The sequence below is a fragment of the Uloborus diversus genome, chromosome 5 (genome assembly GCF_026930045.1).
Source record: "Uloborus diversus isolate 005 chromosome 5, Udiv.v.3.1, whole genome shotgun sequence".
NCBI lineage: Eukaryota > Metazoa > Arthropoda > Arachnida > Araneae > Uloboridae > Uloborus > Uloborus diversus.
This window is the reverse complement of record NC_072735.1, coordinates 58,393,024-58,415,773: the sequence shown is the minus strand read 5'-3', so window position 1 is coordinate 58,415,773 and position 22,750 is coordinate 58,393,024. Positions and strand designations below refer to the sequence as shown.

The following is a 22,750-nucleotide window of genomic DNA, read 5'->3' as shown; positions in this document are numbered from 1 at the left end:
TTAATGAAATATAATTTTAATAATAAACATTTTACATGCAACTACTTAATTTCATTATAGAAAAAAAAATCATATAAATTAACAGTTGATAAATATTTCAATTTACATAGTTAAAACAAGAACTCAGTGTGCTCAATTATTTTTCATTACTTATGAAAGAATCTAGTGTGTATTGCATGGATTTTTTTTTAGGAAGTGGAAATTTTGATTTAGCACCTCTTTTGCTGCCCTTCCTTGACATTGAAGAAACATGACTTTTTGAAGGTATATTAATTTTCCCTACAGATTGAGTTCTGAATTCTTTTGAAAGATCTAAAGCAATATGGTAATCCATATGTTCCTCTTCTTCCCAAATAGGAATTTTTTTATTGCATTTTGAACACATTTTAGTCAATTCAGGATCTAGTTCTGAATATTGGTCTTTTGAAGTAGATGGCACACAAGAAAAATCAGCTAAAAATCCATTTTGTGATGAAACATCACATTTTACAGAATCTTCTTCAGAACATGCGTTTGCACTACTACAGTTATTAGATTTAACTGTAGTAGCAGACTTTTCAGGAGTTGACATTTTCATTTCAGCCAGTTTTTTTGCAAAAAATCCCTTCACTGTTTCAGGTTTGTCCATTTGTAAATTTTGCTGTGCAGATATGGCAGTATTTGGCCTTTCATTCATTATATCATCTGTATTTATTGACTGAATGCTATCATCAGATTTATTGGCATCTTTGCTCCTCAGTTCTGAATCCACAGCACATACATTACCACCAAAATCTGTATTTTTAGAGCTGTGTGCTAGCGGACTGAAAAAGCTAGTGATGTTCATTTTTGCTTTCTCCATTTGTTCACAGTTTAATACTTTATCTTCGACATTTTTGCAATTATGAGAAATATTTTCAGTCTCAATATTTATCGACTTTTTTTCTGCATTAAATGGAGCCTTGGTGGGGGTTTTGTTAAAAAAGTACGATTGAATGTCCGATGTTCCAGTTGATATATCATCTTCAAATTTGCTCGCTGAAATCGCTAGACTGCAAATAGCTGGCTCCCTATAATTGAAACAATACACATAGTAAGTATAAGCAGTTATAACCGAAATATTGTCCATAGTATCAAATACCTTTCAAATTTGCAGAATAATAATATGCATCTAATCAAACAATTATCAAGGAAATATTGGTCAGAACAGTCATTAGGTGTAACTTTAATGAATTGAAAGAAAATGTAAACCTTTTTAAAAAACGATTACTCAAACTTCTGGGAAACATATCTGCTTAATAAGCAGCTTCTAAGAAATAAATGGAGAAAATCAGGAGTTATTTTGATAACAAAAAATGATTGATAACACTAACCATGAATGATCACATCAAATGAATTCTAAATAACCAAATTGTAGCATTCTTTTTTTTGACAATCTTACTCGGCTCTTGGAAGGAGCCATGCCCCTCCCCCTCCCCTTCTGGAGCTGCCACTGCTACGGCTGCGCTTTTGTTTGACTAGGTTTGACTCGCTTTTGCTAGACTTGGCCCCAGATTTTTCTGCCTCAACAGATTGTTTTCTTTGTCAATACCTACTAGATTTATACCAATCCTACTAGATTTACTATAGAGATATTAGTATTTTATTTATTTATTTTTCAAGATTTCTTCAAATTATTAGCACATTTGAAAACTTAGCATGAAGCTTAACAAAAACCAGCAAAAGCCTTAGAAATATTTTAAAAGAGAAGAAAAGTTTCTTTTCCTTGCTGAAAATGCAAAAGAAGACATTTTTTCAAAATTAAACACTATCGAAAGCAGGTTGTAATTCAAGATGTTAATAATTTACTAAACATAATTCCACAAACTTCTTAACAGAAAATATTTACATTTTTAAAAATGCTTGAAAAAAAAAATAATAACAAAACAATCAAAGGGAATAAAAGATGAGACCATGGTAATCATACAAATTTAATTTCCGCTTCAAACATTTTTCCATTTTTCTTTAGTTTTTGATTTTATTATCGGGCTTAATCATTTAGAATCATTTGGTTTGCTAAAAAAAAAAAAAAAAGATGGAGGAATTCCATCATGAATTTATTCCTTAACAACTTCATTCCTTCAGTAAAAGTTAGATTACGAAATTAAGGAAATTAATAAAATGCTACTTACCATGAAGAATTAGAACCAATATTCAGCTTTTGAATTGCATTGAAAGCATCCTGAGTCAGTTTTTGAGAATTATATACATATATAGGACAAGATCTTGAAATGGCTGTGAATCCTTCATTTCCTTTGTTTCTGACTGATATTGTCAACAAACGAGCAATTCTTTGATTCTATAAACGATGAAATTTATTCAATTTATATGAAAGCATTTGAATGTAGCATTTATTACAATTAATAATATACCTTGAATTTTTATTTTAATGTTTGACAAAATAATTGTCTTAAAACCTCCAAAAATCAGAATATTTGTAATCTCAGAATACTAACACATATTTGAGTCCCTCCCCCTGTCAAGGAAATAAGCTTTTACATTTTCCTTTCTTTTTTAAAATTCAAGGTAACAGCTTGAAAATTCATGTAATGACTTTTTCCCCCCTTGAGGTTACATCATGCATTGTACTAATGGTTTTTGAGTTAAAAAGCATCTTAAGACAAAATGCACTTGTAAAATAACGTCATGCACTTTGGAAACTGTTTGGTTATCTTTTTTGTGTCTGGATAATGCTTTTTTTTTCACACTTCCTTTGATATTTTTCTTCCAGAATAAGAAGGAAGCATAAAGGACAACTGTGAGATTAGGGGGCAATGCTCACCATTAATGCATATTTTTGAATTTAAAAAGAAATGAGCATCAATGTTGTTGGCAGTCATAGGGATGATGAAGTTACCAGTCTCGCAATGGGGTCGTTTCCAAAATTTTAAAAGTATTTTTTTTCTGAAAGAGCAAGCTTAAAAATATAAGATCTGATCATTTTTTAAATAATTTGTTCAAGTTTAATAGATTTAAAAAAATACTTAAATTGGTGTGCTTTTATTGTTTACGTTTTTGTCGTGTGACATCAAATGATGAAATGCCATTCAGTGTTGCCATTCACGGAGAAAAATATTTAATTCGCATCTTTACTCATGTGTATTGGCAACGATAAGGTTGATAGCAAGCGTAGAGCACAATATTTAATTCGCTTCTTGATTAGGGTAGACCGACCAGTGAATGAACAGTTAAGCACAATTTCACTTTTTAAAAATCCTAGTAATTTTAAATTATATACTATACAGATTGTGATAGTTAAAACATTTTAATTGATCTATGTAAATATCTCTAAAAAATCGCAAGAACTGAAAGGAAAATCCCCTCCTCGTTTCTGCATTTTTTTGCCCATTAATATTCTAGATAAGCTTGAAAATTCATTTTGTCATTCTTATGACACAGAAAATGAAAGGAAATTTCTTTTTAGTCTAAAACTCAAATTTCTAAAAAACTCAAAAATTTCCTTCCAAACTACCTTTTTAAAAATACACACTTTGAATTTCTTTGTTATGATCTTCTGATCTACAAAGTTGGTTCTACTCAACAACATCAAACCTACTACTGTACTTTTAGTTTCTTGCAAAAATCCTTTGACTATTTAAACTTTTCAAAACTACATAGTAAACTTTTGGATTTTTTTCCCCATCAAGGATCTACAAATTGTCTTCAGCTACAAATTCAATCCTCCTTTCTCCAAAAAAATTCTAAACCATCAAGAAGTTGCTAAAAACTTTGATAAATATTTGGACTTTGATTGCAATTGTGCTAATTTCTCTAATTCCATCTTCTTCAACTCTGATCTTGGTCATATTCTGACCGGTGATTTAAATTTTTTACAAAACAAAAAACTCATTAAACTTTTTAGTTTAAGTACTAAATATCGGCCTAATTTTCGTATTAATTTCCTGAAAGTTTATAATAAGCTTACATTTAAACTTGAATATTTTTTAAGAAAAATCTCCTATAGTTTTAATGTTCCACTTAATGTATTTCTTGAATATAGACACTACTTTTTAATTGAATTGAAATCACGTTTACGTGATATTGTCAACACAGAATCTTCATACTTCCATCTCTCTGCTGATGAAAATAATGCTATTAATGAGTTTAAAAAAGCCTTTGTCTTGACAGTTGTTGATAAAGCCAGTTCTAATTACTCTATCTGCTGCAAAAAATTATATGCTAATATTTTGAAAAATGAACTAGAAAAAAACCACCACTTATAATTCCTCCAAACTTAATGAATCCTCCATCATCAAAAAATTTGCTGCTGCTTACAAACTTTTTAAATTGCCACGTCCTGATTCTGTTAACTTACCTTACTTATATGCAATTCCAAAATTTCATATAACACCTGTTGGATTTCGTTTTATATGCTCTGCCACCAACACCATCGGAAAAAATCTGAGTGTAAAACTTGAACAGTTTCTCAAAAAAATTCTAGACCAACTTAAACTTCAACAAAAGAATTGGTTTTGGATTGTTAATAAAAGTGTAGAAGTGATCAATTTACTTAATATGCTTGATATAAATAACTTAGAAACTTTTGATTTTGAAATCCTTTTCACCAATATCCCACTCATTGAACTTTTTCCCTCTGTGTCAGAACTTTTTAATTCGGTCAAGTATTCTCTTGATTTTAATGAATTGTTTTTTCTTGGTCTTTTTAAATTTTGTATTTTCAATAATTTTTTCAAAAATGGTAATTCATGTTTTCTACAAATTAATGGTATTGCAATGGGAGCTAATTTTAGCTCTACATTAGCCAACCTTTTTCTTTTATATTATGAGAGAAAATATTAAATTGACAATACTGCCTCTACACCTCTTTGTTGCAGGTACATCAATGACCTTTTGTGTATAAATTTTCCGAATTTTTCTGAACTTAGCAAAACTATTTATCATAATTCATTAACGCTCAAAAAGACTAGTTCTAATCAAAATAGCTTTAATTTCCTGGATATCAACATACAAATTGACTCAAATTGTTCCACTACAATCTATGATAAAAGGCGTGAATTTAATTTCAGTTAACAGCTTACAAGATTTTTCCTCCTGCTTAACCCTAGCGTCAATGACCAAACTTTTCCCTTACTTTCAATAACCAGGTACCCATTTTGAATTTCAAAGATTTAGAGCAGAAAAATATTTTTTTTCTTTCTGACATCTCTTCTATTTAATTGAAACGTTTTCTTCCACCCTCATCTGGGGAAATTTGTGTATCCTGTTTTTACCAAAAAACGAAATGGTTTATTGTTTTCCAGCGTTTTATGTTTACGTTTCAGGCTAAATTGTCTGTTAGAAACAAATGTGTTTCTCCAGTTTTTTCGTAATACTGGATGTATTAGATTTTACACTTTGGTATTTTATAGTGAATTGGTAGTATTTTATTTATTTATACCAGTAATGTTCAACTTACGACCCGCGGACCACATGAGGCCCGCAAAGCTCATACCATATACATATAGGCCTGTTGTACCAAAAAATAGTATCTGTAATTTTATCTTCACTATCATTTGCTCAACCTTTGCTGTCATGCCGTCTGACATTCGTAGGTATACTCAAAAAAAAAAAAAAAAAAAAAAGACAAAAAAGGAAGATAATATAGTCCAACTGAAATATTATTGTCTACATATTGAGAGAAACGGAATTTCCTAATTCGGTATCACTGATGATGTAACAATATGTTCGTACATCAACAAAAAGAGAAAAGACCGTAATATTGTTTTCTACTTCACATCATAGCAAAAGAAGTTCTGGAGCAAACTCTAGAAGTCACAACTATTTCGTTTTATAACAAAACAAAATGTAGTGCTGACATGATTGATCAAATTTTGATAATTTCGAAGCATTTGATCGAATGGTGAAAACCAACGGGTGTAGTACCCTGTGAAATATAATTATCAGTATACTTAATTTAATTTAAAATATTAATTATATCTGTAAATGTAATTTGAATAAATTTCAATTATACGGAAACTTTCTTTGCGTCTACGATCTGCAGTGTGACTCGTGTGTAATTGCAATGTTTTCAAGTATTTATTAATTTTTATTTATTTTATTTTTTTTACAGCGCGAAAATTTTTTCGGACATAAGAAGTGAGTCTAATTTTTCGGTTTTCACCAGAAAATAAGTGAAAAAAATTGAAAAACAAACCTTTATCGAAAAAAAAAATCGTTTCTGAGGTTTTTTTATATTTTTTTTTTTTGGGGGGGGGGATACGCGCTTGGAGTGTCCCAACTTGCTACAAATGTTCATGCTTTTGAACTAGACTCTTCTCTAACCCTTCAGAAGAATATTAATGGTGAATACAATGCTGTTTTCCCTATCAAATATAAATAATTACTGAAATAATTACTATGTAATTGCCGAAAGCGTTATACAATTTGGGGGCGCGATAACAAAGGGGGGAGGGGAGTGAAGGGGGGGGAACATTGGTCATATTTTGATTCAAAGGTTCATTTTACACGAGAATCATCAAAAATTGGTGTCAGAAGCATTTTCAAGGGGTATTTTTTGAAGTGCAGTGCAATGGGTACCCGCGTACCTGGTTATTGAATCTAGGTATAAAAATTTTAAAGGCTAAAAAACTCTAACCAAAATCTATTTTGAAAACACGGTTACAACTTTCTTTAGTTCAGATTCATGTAAACAACAAGGATTAAAAGCAATTTTAAAAAGACCTTGTTATAAAGCGTAAAAATTATGATAAAAGTCGCAAAAAGGTACCCGGGGTACCCGGTCATTGACGCTAGGGTTAAGTAAAAAGGTTTTTATTGGCATCATTGTTTCACAAGCTATCAGAATAAAAAGAATTTGCAATACCATTTCTGCATTTAATCAAGAAATTTCAGTACTCAAAAACATACTTTTTAATAATAATTTCCCTAAAAATCTGGTTGAAAACATTTGCTTAAGTATAGCCTTCGATGAGCATTTCGCTTCTTTTGAAACTGTTTAACTGTGTAAATGTATGATACAATCGTGACAAACTATTTTTTATGAATCACCGGGGTGTATGAATTTTTACACGTGGGAAACAGGCGACTGGTATGTCTCTGGATTGATCTTCTGGATATGATTTTATTTTTTTTTATTTTTACGTTGACAACTGGAAAGGATTTTTATCTGGTTGAACAATGGAATTGGCTCTTTTTATATGGATTTCAAGGTAAGATAATTTTGTTATAGGCAGGTACTGTCCCGTGGATGGCTAATTATCGGAAGTTGTTTTCCTAATTAGTCGAGGCGAAACCCCCTGCTTTTTGTTTTAGGTTTGAGCTCTAGTTTACTGTTTTTAGTTTAGCAACTGGTGCTTTTGCCCAATGTTACTCTATATTGCATGTACTGGAGCTTAAACATTCTCTTTTAGTTCATAGTTAAATTTTTAATCTTTTGACCATAATTAATGAATCCTCCATGGCTGATGAGCTCTGGATTCATACTTTATCTTTTCTTATTTAATAGCTGTTTGCAATTTTCCTTTTTCATCATTAATTATATATAATTTGTTTAATATTTGAAATTCTGTTTGCTTAATTTTATTTTTACTTGGCTTTTTAGTTTTGCTGCGTTGCACATCTATGGGCTTTTGGTGTGGTCTTTTCAATATTTTTCACTTTTATTATATATATATATATATATACTTATCTACTTATCTATCTATTTATATATCTTATATAGCTATCTATCTATTAACCGCTACTTATCTATTTATCTATCAATAAATCTACTGATCTATCTATCTACCTACCTATTCTATCTCTATATTTATCTACCTATGTATCTAATTACCTCTTATTTTTTACATATCTATCTCTATATCTTCCTCTATCTATTGATCTATTTATTTATATACAAACATACATACATATCTACCTATCTATTCTCTCTCTTATATATTTCTATTTCTCTATCTCTCTATCTACCTGTCTATCTATCAAGAGAGATAAAAATATAGAAAGATAGATGTAGGTACAGGTAGTTAGGTTAATATACAGATAGATAAAAGATAAAACTCAGTAAAAAGTGCATTGTTTGCAAAGACAAAAATAAAGAAATTATAAAGTATATAATGAAATACATAAATAAATAAGCATATAAAAATATCTGCATCACAAAAAAGTACAAAAATGAAAATATCTCAAAGAAACTTCAAATTTCTTTTTAAATTAAAAGAAATTTTGCCATTGTTCATTCATTGGGTTTTCGCAATTTTTCGTACCCAGTGACTGAACACCCCTCTACCTGAAAATCTACGCATTCTGCATTGACTGAAACAATTTAAATCCATAGCCTAAATATGTATACTTAATTTTTCTTTCGTAGAGTTAAAAAATAAAATTTATCGATAAAGATAATTTGTATCAAAATAATTGCTAGAACGAAACCAGCCTTATTATTTATAAAGAGAGAAAGAACGATTCACGGCAGTAAAAATTTCAAATTTTTTCCAGGAAAAAAATACATATTCAAAGTAACCAATCAGGCATCAGATAGCTTAGAATATCAATAAAAAACGCTTTTGTAGTGAATTTATTCAGGAAAAAAATTTTGGAAGCTTATTTTTTTTAATGTTCATTCACTGGTCGGTCTACCCTATCATAATGTGGAAACGTGGTAGAAAGAAGCATTATTTGTGATGTCATAAAGACCACGTCTTGTTTTCAAAATCGGACATTTTAAAAAATTAATTAAAAAATTACTGTTGGGAAATTGAAAGTATTTTCTGGGTCCATGTTATTTTTTCTACTCATTTTACCAATTTCAGTGACTAAAAGTAGTATTTTTGACTGAAGGAAACAACCCCATTGCCATTATCTAAGTTGTTCTTTTTTCATTGGAGCACTTTGGTCCCAGCACTAATAAATTTACTCCTATTATGTGTATAATTTAATAGCTGTTGCATTAATTTCATGCAGAAATACCGCAAAAAAGTTTCTTAAACCACAAAGTATTCAGGATACAGTTATTAATAAAATGTCTGGCTTGAGTGTCACATTTGTTTTTCAATACAATTCATTATATTGAGCCTCAAATATATTGTAGAAATTGTTGCTTCAACCTTGAATTAATGACGTAATGATCATCATTTACATTCAATTAACAAATAAATTTGAAATAAATGTAAGGTTTGTGAAACATGTCCTTTTAAAAATTGTGTTAAAAGCATTAAGAAATATCAATATGGGATAACTTTTTCCCATCTGTAAGATTATACTTCATCCAAGGTGTTTTAGGTTAATGATTTGACTAATATGTGAAACTACACAGGCTCCTTCAGGTCATAAATGAGTTAAGGAAACTTGGTGAATCTTGATCTTAATTCTTACTGAACAAAGCACTAATCGCAGAATTTGTGGCATTGCCTCAAATCGGTTTTTGGTCTTAAGTGAACATCTACACATAATTTGTTAAATTATATATATAGTTTTTTTTCTCTTCTGCACAAGTTACTTCATGACTATATATAGGCTTCACAGTGGAAATGGGCAAAGTAAGGTACAGTAGAAGAGAGTTCTTTAGTTTTTTAAAAACAGACTGGTGCACTGTAGTTACATAATAATGCTATGGAGTGACTCATGTCCCAGAATGTCTCAGACATGGGTCAAAACAGTGGTTTATGCTCAGATGTTCTAAAAATTTAAATACCTTATTTTCCAAGACTAAGCAGTTTTAGTACATTAAAATATAAAACACAAACTATGTATGCTTTCTGTATCTGATAATTAAATATTTATTTATAAAGTTAAAATTATTTCACATTAGCATTTATTTATGTAAATAACTAATTTCATTGTTGTTATTTTCATTAAGTTGACTGAACATTTAAAAAAAAAGTCACATATTAAACTTTTTATTAGTTTTTTCATTTCAATTTCTTAAATGCATTTTTTGTTTAGCCCAAAAGGATTCTTTTCTGACTTTTCCCTGTTAATGACTGACAAAAAGCGAACACAATTAACTTTCTATTAACATGGAGATACAAATCTTACATTTCTTTGTAATACATATTCCTTCTGCGATTAGTCTACCTAATTGAATCTTTATATTCAAATCATATATATTTTTTTACTTACATTTTCTTTATCTTTAGTAAGTCGCTCTTCTAGTTCAGTACAAAGCTGTGTCAGCCAATGCATCACCTGAAAAATTATTTATTACATTATGAAAATTGTGACAAAATACTTAAAATATCAGAAGAATTTGGCATTACATACCTCATCTTTTGTGCTTAGTGATTTTTTACCAGGGAAATTTTTGCCACACCCAACAGATTTTGGAAGCTGTCGAGCAATTACAGGTTCATTTTCTATTCCTCTGGCTAAATTGTACAACCATGACCTGAAAATTGGATTGCAAAAAAATTATCCTCCTCACATTTTCAAGTTTGTTTAACTGTGTAAATACAGTCGGACCTCTATATATCGAAGTAGCAAATTGCCGGAAAAAAATTTGATATACAGAAATTTTGATATATAGAAACAATCTTATCAGGGGCGGCATTTCAGCATTTCGTTTGGGGGGGGGTCGAGTTTCTTGAACATGAATTTCCTCAGAACGGTATAAAATACATATTGGTTAACAAGAACTGATAATTAAAAGGTTTTAATGTTAAGAATAATTAGGTTTGTAAAGAACAATTAAAACTTTTTCGACCGAAACTTTAAATTTATTTTGTTATAAGTTATCTCATAAAATATCTCGGTACTAGTTTTTATTTTTTAGTAAAGTTTTAATCTGCTATTTTTGGAGTCGGGAAGAACAGAAAATTTTGTAACTATAGTTAATCAATATCCAATGACTTAATTTATTGCCAGTATAGCTAAAGAGGAAGGTCTTGCTTTGCCTCATTGCGCTTCGAAGGCAATTCTCTAACCTCCTGAGACACGAAAGTCAAAATTGGTTGACGTTCAGTTCTCCTACAACTTTCTGGTTGTGTGCGTAGTTTCTTACACCAATGAAGAGACTCCATTATTATAGGCTTGAAATAGCTATCTGCTGTATTTTCGTGTAAATTTGTGCTTTATTTACGTCGGTTTTTCAATTTAATCACGGAAGTCATCTTTCAAATGACTGACCTGATTGAAACAGTCAAAAAACAATGGAAGCAAGAAATTTATGTCAAAAAAAGCACATTTCCTTTAGATTCCTCTCTTTAAAATAACCAAGAAAGCTTTTTAAATAGGCTAGTATTTATTTTGTGTCATTAAAAAGTAGAGTCACAATTCACAAAACAATTCCTCTTCTCACATGCTATTACTTATAAGTGTAATATTTTCTTTCTCGCTTTCTATAACCGACCTACATAATATTGAAATTAAGACCAATAATAAATATATCTCATTAAATACTGTCTCAATTTCTTGAGAAACTGAATTGATCAGTTTATTCAAAATATTGATTTAATATTTTGACTAAAATTTCATCTGGGTTTTGTCACCTCTTCCACATTGGCATACATTAAGAACGGTTACGAAAAGTTCTGTCACAAAGTTCCACACCTGGTTCAAGTATGCATTAATGCGAAAATTACTAAGAGTTTCAATTGTCAATCCAACAATTAAGATTAGCGAATTAAAATTTTTATGATAGAGTGTAGCATTTATCAAAAGTATAAGTAATAATATGGTGTAAGTAAGCAGTATAAATAAAGTAAACAAAAAATTCAGACAAAGGCATACATATTAAAATGACATCAAATTTTTTATCAATGAAAAGGTCGCTTTCCAGTAATTCTTCCATGGGGCTTTTATAACTCTTGAAGACCATCTTGTGTCACTCAGAGATTGTCAAGCAAAGAGCCTCAAGATACATTTGTTGATGTGAAAGTATTTTTTGATGTGGGATGTTTTTTAAAAATAGCATATCTTTACAAAAAGTTTCCATGAAAGCATATGATACACCAAGTTGCTAAAATATGTTTCTAGTACATGGCATCAATGAACACTTACTAGCTGAACATTAAGTTATAATATGAGCATAAAAATTTATGTAAAATGACATGGAATTTACGCGTAAAAATTGCACTGTCTCTACACTGTACGGGTATCTCATACAGGATGCACCATCATAACATAGATTACTCAATTTTGAAATATTTAACCCATATGAAGAGATCACTTCTTTAGTAAAGGCAAACACTTATCCTCCATCAGTTTTTTCTGTTCTGAAAATTCAGGCAACTGATTTTCTAAGTTATCTAAATTGAATTTTACCATTTTATATTATTCTTAGTGAAAAATTTGGGGGTGCAACCGCCCCCGTTCGCACCCCCTATTTGCCGCCCCTGAATCTTATTATATTGCACAAATCTTTTAAAATTAAAGCTAATTTTCGTGAATGAAACCCAATTTCTAATTTACACGAGCATCGGATTAAATGAAAGATGATAATTAAAAAATTAACAGAATTTACATTTTTGTGCCGTCATACACCTTTATTCTTCAGCAATTAACTTGATCCGCAACATTAGTGGAATTTCGTTTTGACAATGTAATTGAGAAAAAAGTAAAAAATCAGTCTACTCAACTTGAATGATTTTTACTGAAGCTAAAAAGACTAGGAATGACAACCAACAGACAAAAGTGATAAATTGAAAACGGATTTTACAGTGCTACTGGTTACAACTTAGATCTGAAATAAACTTGAGGGAATTTAAGAACTCCAGAACGGAACAATGCCTATATACACACCTTTCAATCCCAGATTCCTTATGAGTTTCGTAAGTAACCTTCAGTGAACATAATATTCTCCCTTAACCTTCATTTATCATGAGAAAAACAGTCTAAAGTGAAAAAAAAACTATGAATGTCTCGAACAAAATTTCGATGTATAGAGATTTTTTCGATATATAGAAACAATTTTCTATGTAATGAACATAGGAATTTGCTGGGATTTCGATATGTAGAAAATTTTGATACGTGGAAGTTCGATACATGGAGGTTTGATTGTATTTAAAACAAAAGTTAAAGTTAATAACTAAAAACCTGTAAGTAGAATTATAGTTTTGGGGTAAATATTTCTTTGGTAAGTTTTTGTGATTATGTAACCATGGGTCTATAGCACTATTTAATAAGAACCCTATATGAAGTAGGATGAAGACAATATCTCAATATCAAATAAATAACAGAGGCAAAATAATATTCACCCAGTTTTTTCACCAAAAGAGCCCACAAACTGAGACTTAGATACATTAAACAATTCACCCATTGTTTTTGCATTGAATTTTTCAGTTACTTCTTTACCAAGCTTCCCTCCTAGATTCCTCCTGCAAAATAATATTAAAAAAATGTTTTAAAACACTGTAGACCCACTTTAACAGAAATATTTTTTTTTTAAAGAATAATACTCACACCTTATTAATAGGTATTGTGCTATACAGTAATTGAATTGATGCTTGAGGTAAAACTGTTTGTTTGTTAGGCTTATGAAGTCCACAAGATAATTTTGAAAGCATCTAAAGGTAAGAAATATTTTTTAAAAATATATTCCAACAGACAACATTTATTTTTAGTATATTGTTGCCTCAGAGCAACCATAAGATATCTAATCCCAGAAACAACAAGATATACTACTCTTGTTCTGAGGCGACAATATATGGACCTTTCATACATTTCAAATTTTATGTTGAAGGATAAGATTTCATAAGGCTTAGAAAAAAAATTTACTTTATAATTATTATTATTCATTTTAGTTTTGGCAATGATTTTGGCAAACCTTTAGCCAACCACCAATGACAGAATAAGTATAGTCCGACCACGAAGAAATTATCCTTGTCAATCATTTTAAAAAATCATTAAAAAAAATGATTTTTTTAAATGATTGACAAGGACAAATTACCCTTGTCAATCATTTTAAAAAATGAGTCCATTCCTTAAAATCGGCAGAGAAGGAAGAAAGAACGGGTGCCAACAAGTTTGGCCCGTTTACAAGTTTGGTGATTTGAATGTTTTAAATATAAATTTTGCAAAACGGAAAATAGTTCTTTGACCATATAAGGCCCGAGAGAAAAAGAGGCAGAATTGAAGCAAAAAATTCAAAATTTACCATCTGCAATAATTATTTTTCAGTTTCTTTCAATTGAGATTGCTGTAAATATCTTGAGTGAAATAGTTTAATTCTTAAATTATTGCTTGCAAATTAAAGTTTGTAGATAGTTACTTTTACTACAAAAAAATTGCGTACATAGTTTTGATTTTTAATAAATAAGATTTTTAGAATCAGTTGAATTGGAAAAAAAATGTACTGCTAATATTTTTTCGTTATGTGATTATTTAGGCCTGAAACGTTAAAGTTGCAGTAATAACTGCATTGAGTTGGTGAAAAAGTAAAAATGACAAAGTTTACATTCTTTATTGCAACCCTACTCTTGCCAATTTTCAATTCAAATTAACTATAGAAAGCGATTTTGTCTCCGATCAATAGCAGCCAAAAGAAATCAAACTAAGACCCACCCACTTATATTGTGACCTGTCCAATGAGACATCTACCTTGACTGAACAAAATTGAATTATTTTACCTCTTTTGTTGATTTTTAAAATTCCAAGGTGACATCTTAAGTTCTAGACCAAATAATACCATGCAAACTCAGTTTTATCTGATGATTTAGAATGTTTTGGGCAGAATTTAACTCTCTGATTCACTCTGTTTCAGAAAACTCCAATGTAAATATTATATTGTTGAATTCATTTTAGGAGAGATAAGGGGTCTATGAAAAACAGAAAATATTGGTAAGGGGTCCACAGAAGAAAATAGTCTGGAACCTGTCTTAAACTAAAATGAAAAGCAGGAGATTTGAAGGAGTTAGCGCAAAAATAAAGGAGTTTGAAGATCCCTTCAAAAAATTTCCTAAATGAAGGAATTTTGAAGGAAAGTACAAACCCTGTCTAGATGTCTAGGGACATCTAGTCTAATGGGCAGTGTTTATCTTATATGCTACTACAGTTGGCAGTGGCGTAGCTAGACCCGACTTTCGGGGGGGGGGGGGGTACTTCTTTTATATATATATATATATATATATTAAATATATATGTATATATATTAAATATATATATATATATTTAATATATATACATATATATTTAATACTAGCCGCCTGCGGCGACCAGCTGGTCCGCCTTTTTACGCCATTCGCCTTTTTGCGCCAGAGTTGCCGCCTTCGGCGGCTGCTTAGACAATTTAGCGACGGTATTAATCAACGTTTTTCTCTTTTTTCTCAATATTATCATTCGCCTTTTTACACCGATGTTGCCGCCTTCGGCGGCTGCTTAAACAAATTTCATGGCGGTATCAATCAATCTATATCTATGTATATCATTAGTAGTTTGAATAAAATATTTTCTAGATCTATCTCCAGTTCCGTCGTTTGGAATATTTTTAAAGGAGGGGGTACGACGTACTCTTCATGCAAATTTTTTCGAAAAATAACAAAAAGCACTTCCACTTTTATGTGAAAGCATTGTTTTTTCAAAGTCATGGTGTGTGTGGGGAGGGGGGCACTGACACCCCGTTGTAATTCCTTAAATGACGGACATGCCTCTTTCATGCTGTCCATCTGCTATATCGAACTCTATATTTGTCTATCTATCAATCTATACGATCTGCGCATATCTACCTCCTGACAGTACAATCTTTTTTTATTTATATAAGTATTAATTCGAAAACAAAAACATTTTTTGTCCACTCAACCTCTATCTATCTCTGTATCTACCTAACCTAAGCGCCAATTCGTAACAGAAACGAAGATCATGCAAAAAATCGCGGACTTTATTTATTTAATCAAAATAGCCCTCAAAAATAAAAGCTCTTTGTTCCCCGTAGTGTTCAAAAAGTAGCGCTTGCAAAAAAAAAAAAAAAAGAAAGGTGAAGACAAGGCAAACGATTTCAGTTGGATCACGTGATGAGGTAAACTCGGAACTCAGCCGGCAAGCGAACAGCGCGCGTTGTGTTCTGCCATTAAAAAAATTGTAAAAAAAAACTATTGCGTATTTTTCAAAACTTTTTTCTTCTGAAGAGGGCGGAATGTTTTTACTATTACCAACTAAAATTTTAGAATTGAGGGTTCAATACTTGTCGCAGGATGGGTTTCGAAAAAAACTAAACCCAGAAAAAAATGTAAAATAAAGGTTTTTTCAAAAATCAATAAAAAATACAAAAATTGCTCTATCTTCAAAATTTTTTCAATCATCATATTTAAAACTAAATTTCCTACATTATAGTACAAAAAATATTTGTGTGGTGCGATTGGTTCGGGGTCTGTGAGGTAAAAAGTACTAAAAAGTGCAAAAAAACGCATAAAACATTAAATAACTTTTTTTCTAATAAAAATATCAAAAATCGAAGCCCGAGGTGCACTTTTTCAGCAAAAACTGCACCTGTATACCAAATTTCATGTTTCTAGGCCTTACCGTTTTCCTGGGATGCGCGCCACAAACACACACACACACACACACAAACATCTTATTTTATTATATGTATAGATATATACATATATATTTAATATATATATATATATATATATGTATAATCGCTTGGAATTTTTTCCTTTTCTTCTTTTTTTTCTTTCTCTTCTCTCTTCTTTTTCTCTTTTTTTTGAGACAAACTTTTTTTTGGGGGGGGGGGGTTTGTCCCCAACCCCCCCCCTTAGCTACGCCCCTGACAGTTGGCTCTCTGTTTAATGACGCTCTACTTAACGACTTTCTATTTAACGACGGCTTTTCACGGTCCCAGATGGTCTACTGTAGTGTTAAAACAGGGTGGCGACAGGAACTGTGAGAAAAAGTTCCCTGACTTTTCCCTGATTAAGTTCACGAAATTTCCCTGATTTACGTTACCAATGATAATGTTTTTCTTTCTTTGCTCTACTTGAAATCCATTGTATGTTTGTATAAAATGCAATATTTTAAACATTTTAAGTTGTGTAAAGTTGTTGAACTAAAGATATATTTTAAAAAAATGCTACTTTTTTAATAAAATGGTTAAAAAACATATCAAATAAATTTTTTTGGGGAAAAAAACCCTACAAAACAGTATATTAAATTTTTCTACATGGAAAGATTAGAGAAAATTAAAAAAAAAAAAAAAAACTTTACTTCCAGAAACCTCTTAGCATAAGAAGTTTAAGAAACTATTAAAATTACTCTTAAAAACATATGTGTATTTATGATAGAACCAAAAAGAAATTGAAATGATTTTGAACTAAGTTTTCAAACAGTATAATAATAGTTGCAAGAATAACAATAGTGAAAGAATAGAAGTAATGTAGTTATTCTTATATAATTAATTGACATATTTATGCAAAGCAGATGAAACCATTTGACATCCATTCATAGGGAGCTTTTCTCTAATCAAGAACATAGGTTTTAATGAATGAATACAGCATTTTAACAATAAAAAAATAAAGATATTTACTTAAGTACACAAGTTAACTCTATTTCAAACGATTTCAGTATGTAAAGAAAAAAAATCTTAGATTGCTTTTGTAACAAACAACTTTGAAATGCAAGAAAAAAAAGCAATTAGTTAATTTCAAAATATATAAAAGAAGAATACAACTTGGTTATAAAATTAAAGAATCACTTAAGTCTGAAGAAAAGAAAACTTTCATGATCTGCGGTAACAACAAATAGTATAACGGCAAAAAACAAGGTTTTTTTTATTGAAAGTTCAATTTTAGCAATTAAATTAAAAATGCAAAAAAGTAATAACTTTTAAGCTTTTATAGTATTAATTCAGAAACTAAAGATTTCTTCTTGAAATCGTAATTACAGTACGTTAATTACTTCGAGACAATGGAATAAAGGCAAAGAAGCTAAGACATTAATGAAGGCTTCCTCTTTGCCTGTATGGTTGTTTATTTTATGTAGCATTGAAAGCGTAAAAGGAAATTTCAAGCTAGGTAAAATAAACAACCTAACAGACACGAAGCAATCTTAGGAAGTTCATCCTGTGGTTAATAAGTAAGATTCAATACTTTAACGTTGAGGAAAAAAGATGCACAAATATGCGACAGTGTATAATCGCACCTCATTCATTTTACTTTTTTTGAACAGATAATTGGCGGAAAATGCATAGGGAATTAAGGTACTTAATTTTGTAAAGCAAAAAAAAAAAAAAAAAATTTCTTCATAAAATCAATTTTCCCTGATTTTTTGTTATTTTGTCAAAATTCCCTGATATTTCCCTGACTTTTCCCTGATTAATAAAGTTCCCTGACTTTTCCCTGATTTCCCTGATCTGTCGCGACCCTGTAAAAGCATTCTATTTAAGGACGTTTTCTACTTAAGGACGATTTTTTGTGGTCCCTTGAAAGTCGTTAAACAGAGAGCCAACTGTATCTTCAGTACAGTCATACCTCAAGATTTCATTGCAGAAAGTAAGATACCTTATTATGAGCTATTCCAGCAGAACATCTGTAGCCAGTTTTGGAAAAAACTGCAGCTCTCATTTCTTCGGTTATTACAGCCGCTATAGCTAACATTTTGTCATTGTATAAGTGGTCTTCTTCATGTATCATTTGTAGCCACTTTGCAACTTCAGCTGTAACATTAGATAATTCAAAATATACATACAAATTGAATAGCAAAACATTCATTCACTACAACATAGGAAGTAAACAATGTGGCTCTGGTATGTTAGAGTTCGGAATTGACAATGTTTGCTTCCCTGGCAGCAGAAAAGGTGTGACACTGCAATGTTCGTTGCAGATTCTTGACAAAGTAAGCAGACTGTTTCTTAGTTGGGCGAAAAATACTTACGTAAAAAAAAAAGTAATAACAATCTTACATTTTAGTGAACAAAAGATTTGTATGGAATTTATGGGACAATATTGGTAGTATATTCTTATAGCTTTTACATTAGCTTCTTATTTTGAAGCATTTCTGGGTGCGGATTTACATTTTACAATTAATCTTATATCAGATCATCTCGCAGACTTTTTTGGGTTTTTTACTCAGGGTCGCCCCCCTCGGGGGTGCGAGGTCAATTTTAATGGCGCAGACTGCGCCAAAAAAATGTATAGGTGGGTTGTTTTGAGGGGTATTCAATTTTTGGGGGGGAAGGCTCTTGCATTGGAGGGGGGGGGGGCTTTGCGAAATTTATGGGAGTGTGCCCTTACCCTAAGAGGAGTTGGCACCCCTGTTGTAATCTGTATTAAAGACTGCTGAACAAAATTCTGCTGCCAGGTTTACTTCCTCCTGATGTGATAGGGAAGGAGTTACTTTGGTAGTAGTTTTGCAAAAGTATCCCAACTCAAATCTGCACCAATAACACGTTCCTTTTTTATTGAACACATTAAAAAGAAATAAACATTTTCAAGGCCAAGCTTCAACTCATCAGAGTCACACTATATTCATTAACCAAGTGTAGTATTTATTTTTATTTTCCGAAATATCAAAAGGTTTTGAAGTGATTTACAACAAAGATATTAGCATTACACACCTATGGTTTTTGAAAGAAACACAAACAGAAGATTTTATACCTAAGCTCAGGAGAAAAACAGCACATTTTTGTGTCAAAACAGGAAAAATAAAACAGTAATATTATACATTGAAATTATTTTTAAACTTTGCTTTTTTAATATAATTTTATTTGGTTCAGCATTTAACTTCATTACATTTGAAAAGTTTACTCAAAATGATCACAGAAGTTCATCTAAACATTTTCCAAATTAAGTTTTATAAAAATGTACTACAACTTTTGCAACGCCAAAAACCGAAAATGAAAAAAAAAAGTCCAATTCCCAGATGCAAAAATATTGAATTTTTCATCAGAAGCACAAAAACGGAAAATAAAAAGAGTTTTTCAATGAACAAACTAATTTGAACATGGTGAACAGTATTAATAACTACAGACACAATCATCAGAACTTTTGGTTGAATTAAAAAATTAATGGTAAGAATAATCCTTGATTTGGTGTAATTTTTGGCAAATTTTTATCATTTTTCCTGTTTTCCATCTTTTGCGGGTCTGTTAGTTAGTAGTAGTTTTAAAAAATAATTTTAGCTAAATTATTATAACACTGCTCTATATCACCCATGTTCCTGTTGGGGACAACTAACTCTGAAAATCAGTCTACAATATCATGGTTCTATAAATCATTGAGCACAAAAACTTAAATAGCATCAAATATTTCATCATTTTTTAAGCTATAGTAATAAACAATACAAAAATTTTAATTGCAAATAACATGAAAAGTATGCATTACTTTTCCTCGTTTCTTCTTCATCACCCCAACCAACAACATAGGTATTTGGGATTTGGTCACACGAAACCGATGACTGCAATTTTGCATTTATAACGGCTGTCATGTCTAAGTATGCTTCATCAATGCTTGCTCTTTCAACACAATCACAGTACTCACAAAGTACATCCAGAACTTTTGCTCCAGCTTCTCTATACCTGCAATCAACATTTTAAAAAACGATATAAAAATTTTAACAAACATAAAACGCACACAAAACCGGGTTTGTAAGAGTGTTTATGCAAAATTGCAATTAAATATTTTCCAAATCGCAAGTTAATCAACAGAAAGGTCAAAAAAACCTCTTGCCTCAAAAGCAAAAAAAAAATTTTACTGCTTTGCTACAGAATAAATGGCAGAACTTTTGAATAAAGGTCTGTATCTTCCAACTTTTATATTAAACTGCTTTTGAAACACAATATATACTTAGGGCAGAATTTGGTTCCATGCCGCCTCTAGGAAGATTTTAAGTCTGCAATCTCCCCCTTCTACTAAAAGAAGACACACAATTTCTTTGACTCAAAAAATACGCAAAAAATAGTGTTCCTGAAATTTAAATTGTCATACTTCTGAAAAAATGATGACGCTTTACATTTAGGGGCACCCCGATTGGAGGTTACTGTGCCCGCTCAAAAATTTCTTATTTGGTAAATTTTGCTGATGAGTGAATTAGAGATGATATAGCAAGATTGAAAGTATTTTTTCTTTTTTGAAATCTGTACCTCAAAGCCAGACTAACATAAGTCATATAATTGCTACTTCACAGTAGAGTGGGAAAATGATCATATATAAACATATGTCACTATGAAATAAAAAATGTTCTAAATTTCATGATTTACAAAAAAAAGGGGGGGGGGGAATTTCTGTGAAAATATTCTTTGAATTACAGTCGGACCTCGATTTAACGAATTCATCGGGACCGAAACTTTTATATGTTAAATCAGGGTTATTCGTTATAGCGGATTGAGATAAAAAATTTAAAAAACTACACTTGCCGTATTTAAAACCTCTAATAAGCAACTGCGCAAATATATCCATAGTTAGAAAGTGAAACTGAATTAGAAACTTTTCATTCAGCATTTCACGACTTATTACACACTAGTTCATTTGAAATTTAACTCTATTGAGTAATAGATATTCGACAATTTCCTTAATACTTGACTCGACATAGCTCTCTTTTGACTTTGTGGAGAGAACAAAACACTGTATATCATTTGCAGCCTGCTCTCATGAGATATGTTTTAACAGATTCCGGGCCATGTAAAGCACTTGAAAAAGTAAGTTTTAATGGTAGTTTCACAATCACTTTCTGCATCAAAATCAATACTCGATGGTTGCCCCCTCGCCTGTCAAAAATTGCTCATTGATTCCAAGAAAAGTCGTTTTCTATTTCGGACAATATGGATATAACATTTGGAAAACAATCCAATATTTCCTTATTCAAATTAACAAAAAAAAATTTTGGCTGTTAAAATAATTCGTTAGTTTAGGGTTTATTATTGGGTGAATCAGAGTTTTTGCCTTCATTTCAGTCGGAAAAAAAGAAAAATTAGTTAAATTGCGAAATTTTTTAAATAGAGGTTTGTTAAATCGGGATGCGACTGTATTTACAAACATCACATCTTGTCGAAAATCAACAGTTGAATGATGATTAGAATAATTTAGATAATTTTTGTTGTTTTGAACAAAGAAAACTATTGGCTAATTTTTTTAATTAGGTTTAAAAGTTCGGTATGCATACTTCTGTAAAAAAGAAAATAATAATATGGATTGCCAATACATTGCAGGATATTAAACAAATTTTATGTTTTCTAGGAAAATAGAACAAGTAAACTATTATTTAATTTATTTAAAAAAATCAAAATTTTCCCAGAAAAATACTGGAAAAAAAAATTTACTGATTCACTATTTCTGAAAATTTTGCATCTCTAAATGTAAGCCAACGTAATAATGCTTTGACGTTACAAAAATAATAAATTTTTACTTTGTTAAATCAGCTTTGCCACGAACTTCAGGCACTCGGAAAAGATGAATATCTGGACACAACTTCTGAGCTTCATCTCCTCTCAACATTCTAGTAACTCCACGAGCACGAGCTTCATAATTGACAGCAATTATTCTGTGAAATATAATAAAATCATATTTGATTAAACAAGCAGTGAACAACATAACATGTTTTATTTTTTCATCTTGCATGAATAAAAGAACTAATTTTCTAGCATAATTCTATGATCAAAATTATAGTTTTTTGCAATATTACTGTGATTAATATAATTTTTGTATTGAAGGTATGGTAGTTGAAATTGTGACACATATCATGATACAGTAACCCCTCGTTATATCGCGCTTTTCGGGGGACAAAGAAAAAGATTGATATATCCGAAAGCGGATATAACGGAGGGCATTAAAAATAGTTATGTCTAATACACAAGTAAATTGGCATTCCTTCTTTTTGACGGTTTCTAATGGATTTGATGTGGGTACTATCACAC

The 22,750-nt window shown here is 30.7% G+C and overlaps 1 protein-coding gene across 1 annotated transcript in view; it reads right to left on the bottom strand.

Annotated features, from left to right (window-relative positions):
* The window catches only part of LOC129222218 (DNA polymerase eta-like), a 30,863-nt gene continuing 8,113 nt past the window's right edge, over nucleotides 1-22,750 (bottom strand). The window contains exons 3-11 of the mRNA XM_054856696.1: nucleotides 22,243-22,377; nucleotides 20,223-20,416; nucleotides 18,402-18,556; nucleotides 13,372-13,475; nucleotides 13,167-13,286; nucleotides 10,237-10,360; nucleotides 10,096-10,161; nucleotides 2,151-2,317; nucleotides 1-1,049 (exon numbers count right to left, since the gene is read on the bottom strand). Coding sequence (XP_054712671.1) covers nucleotides 137-1,049; nucleotides 2,151-2,317; nucleotides 10,096-10,161; nucleotides 10,237-10,360; nucleotides 13,167-13,286; nucleotides 13,372-13,475; nucleotides 18,402-18,556; nucleotides 20,223-20,416; nucleotides 22,243-22,377 — 1,978 coding nt within the window. The 3' untranslated portion in view covers nucleotides 1-136. The remainder of the gene's footprint in view (nucleotides 1,050-2,150; nucleotides 2,318-10,095; nucleotides 10,162-10,236; nucleotides 10,361-13,166; nucleotides 13,287-13,371; nucleotides 13,476-18,401; nucleotides 18,557-20,222; nucleotides 20,417-22,242; nucleotides 22,378-22,750) is intronic.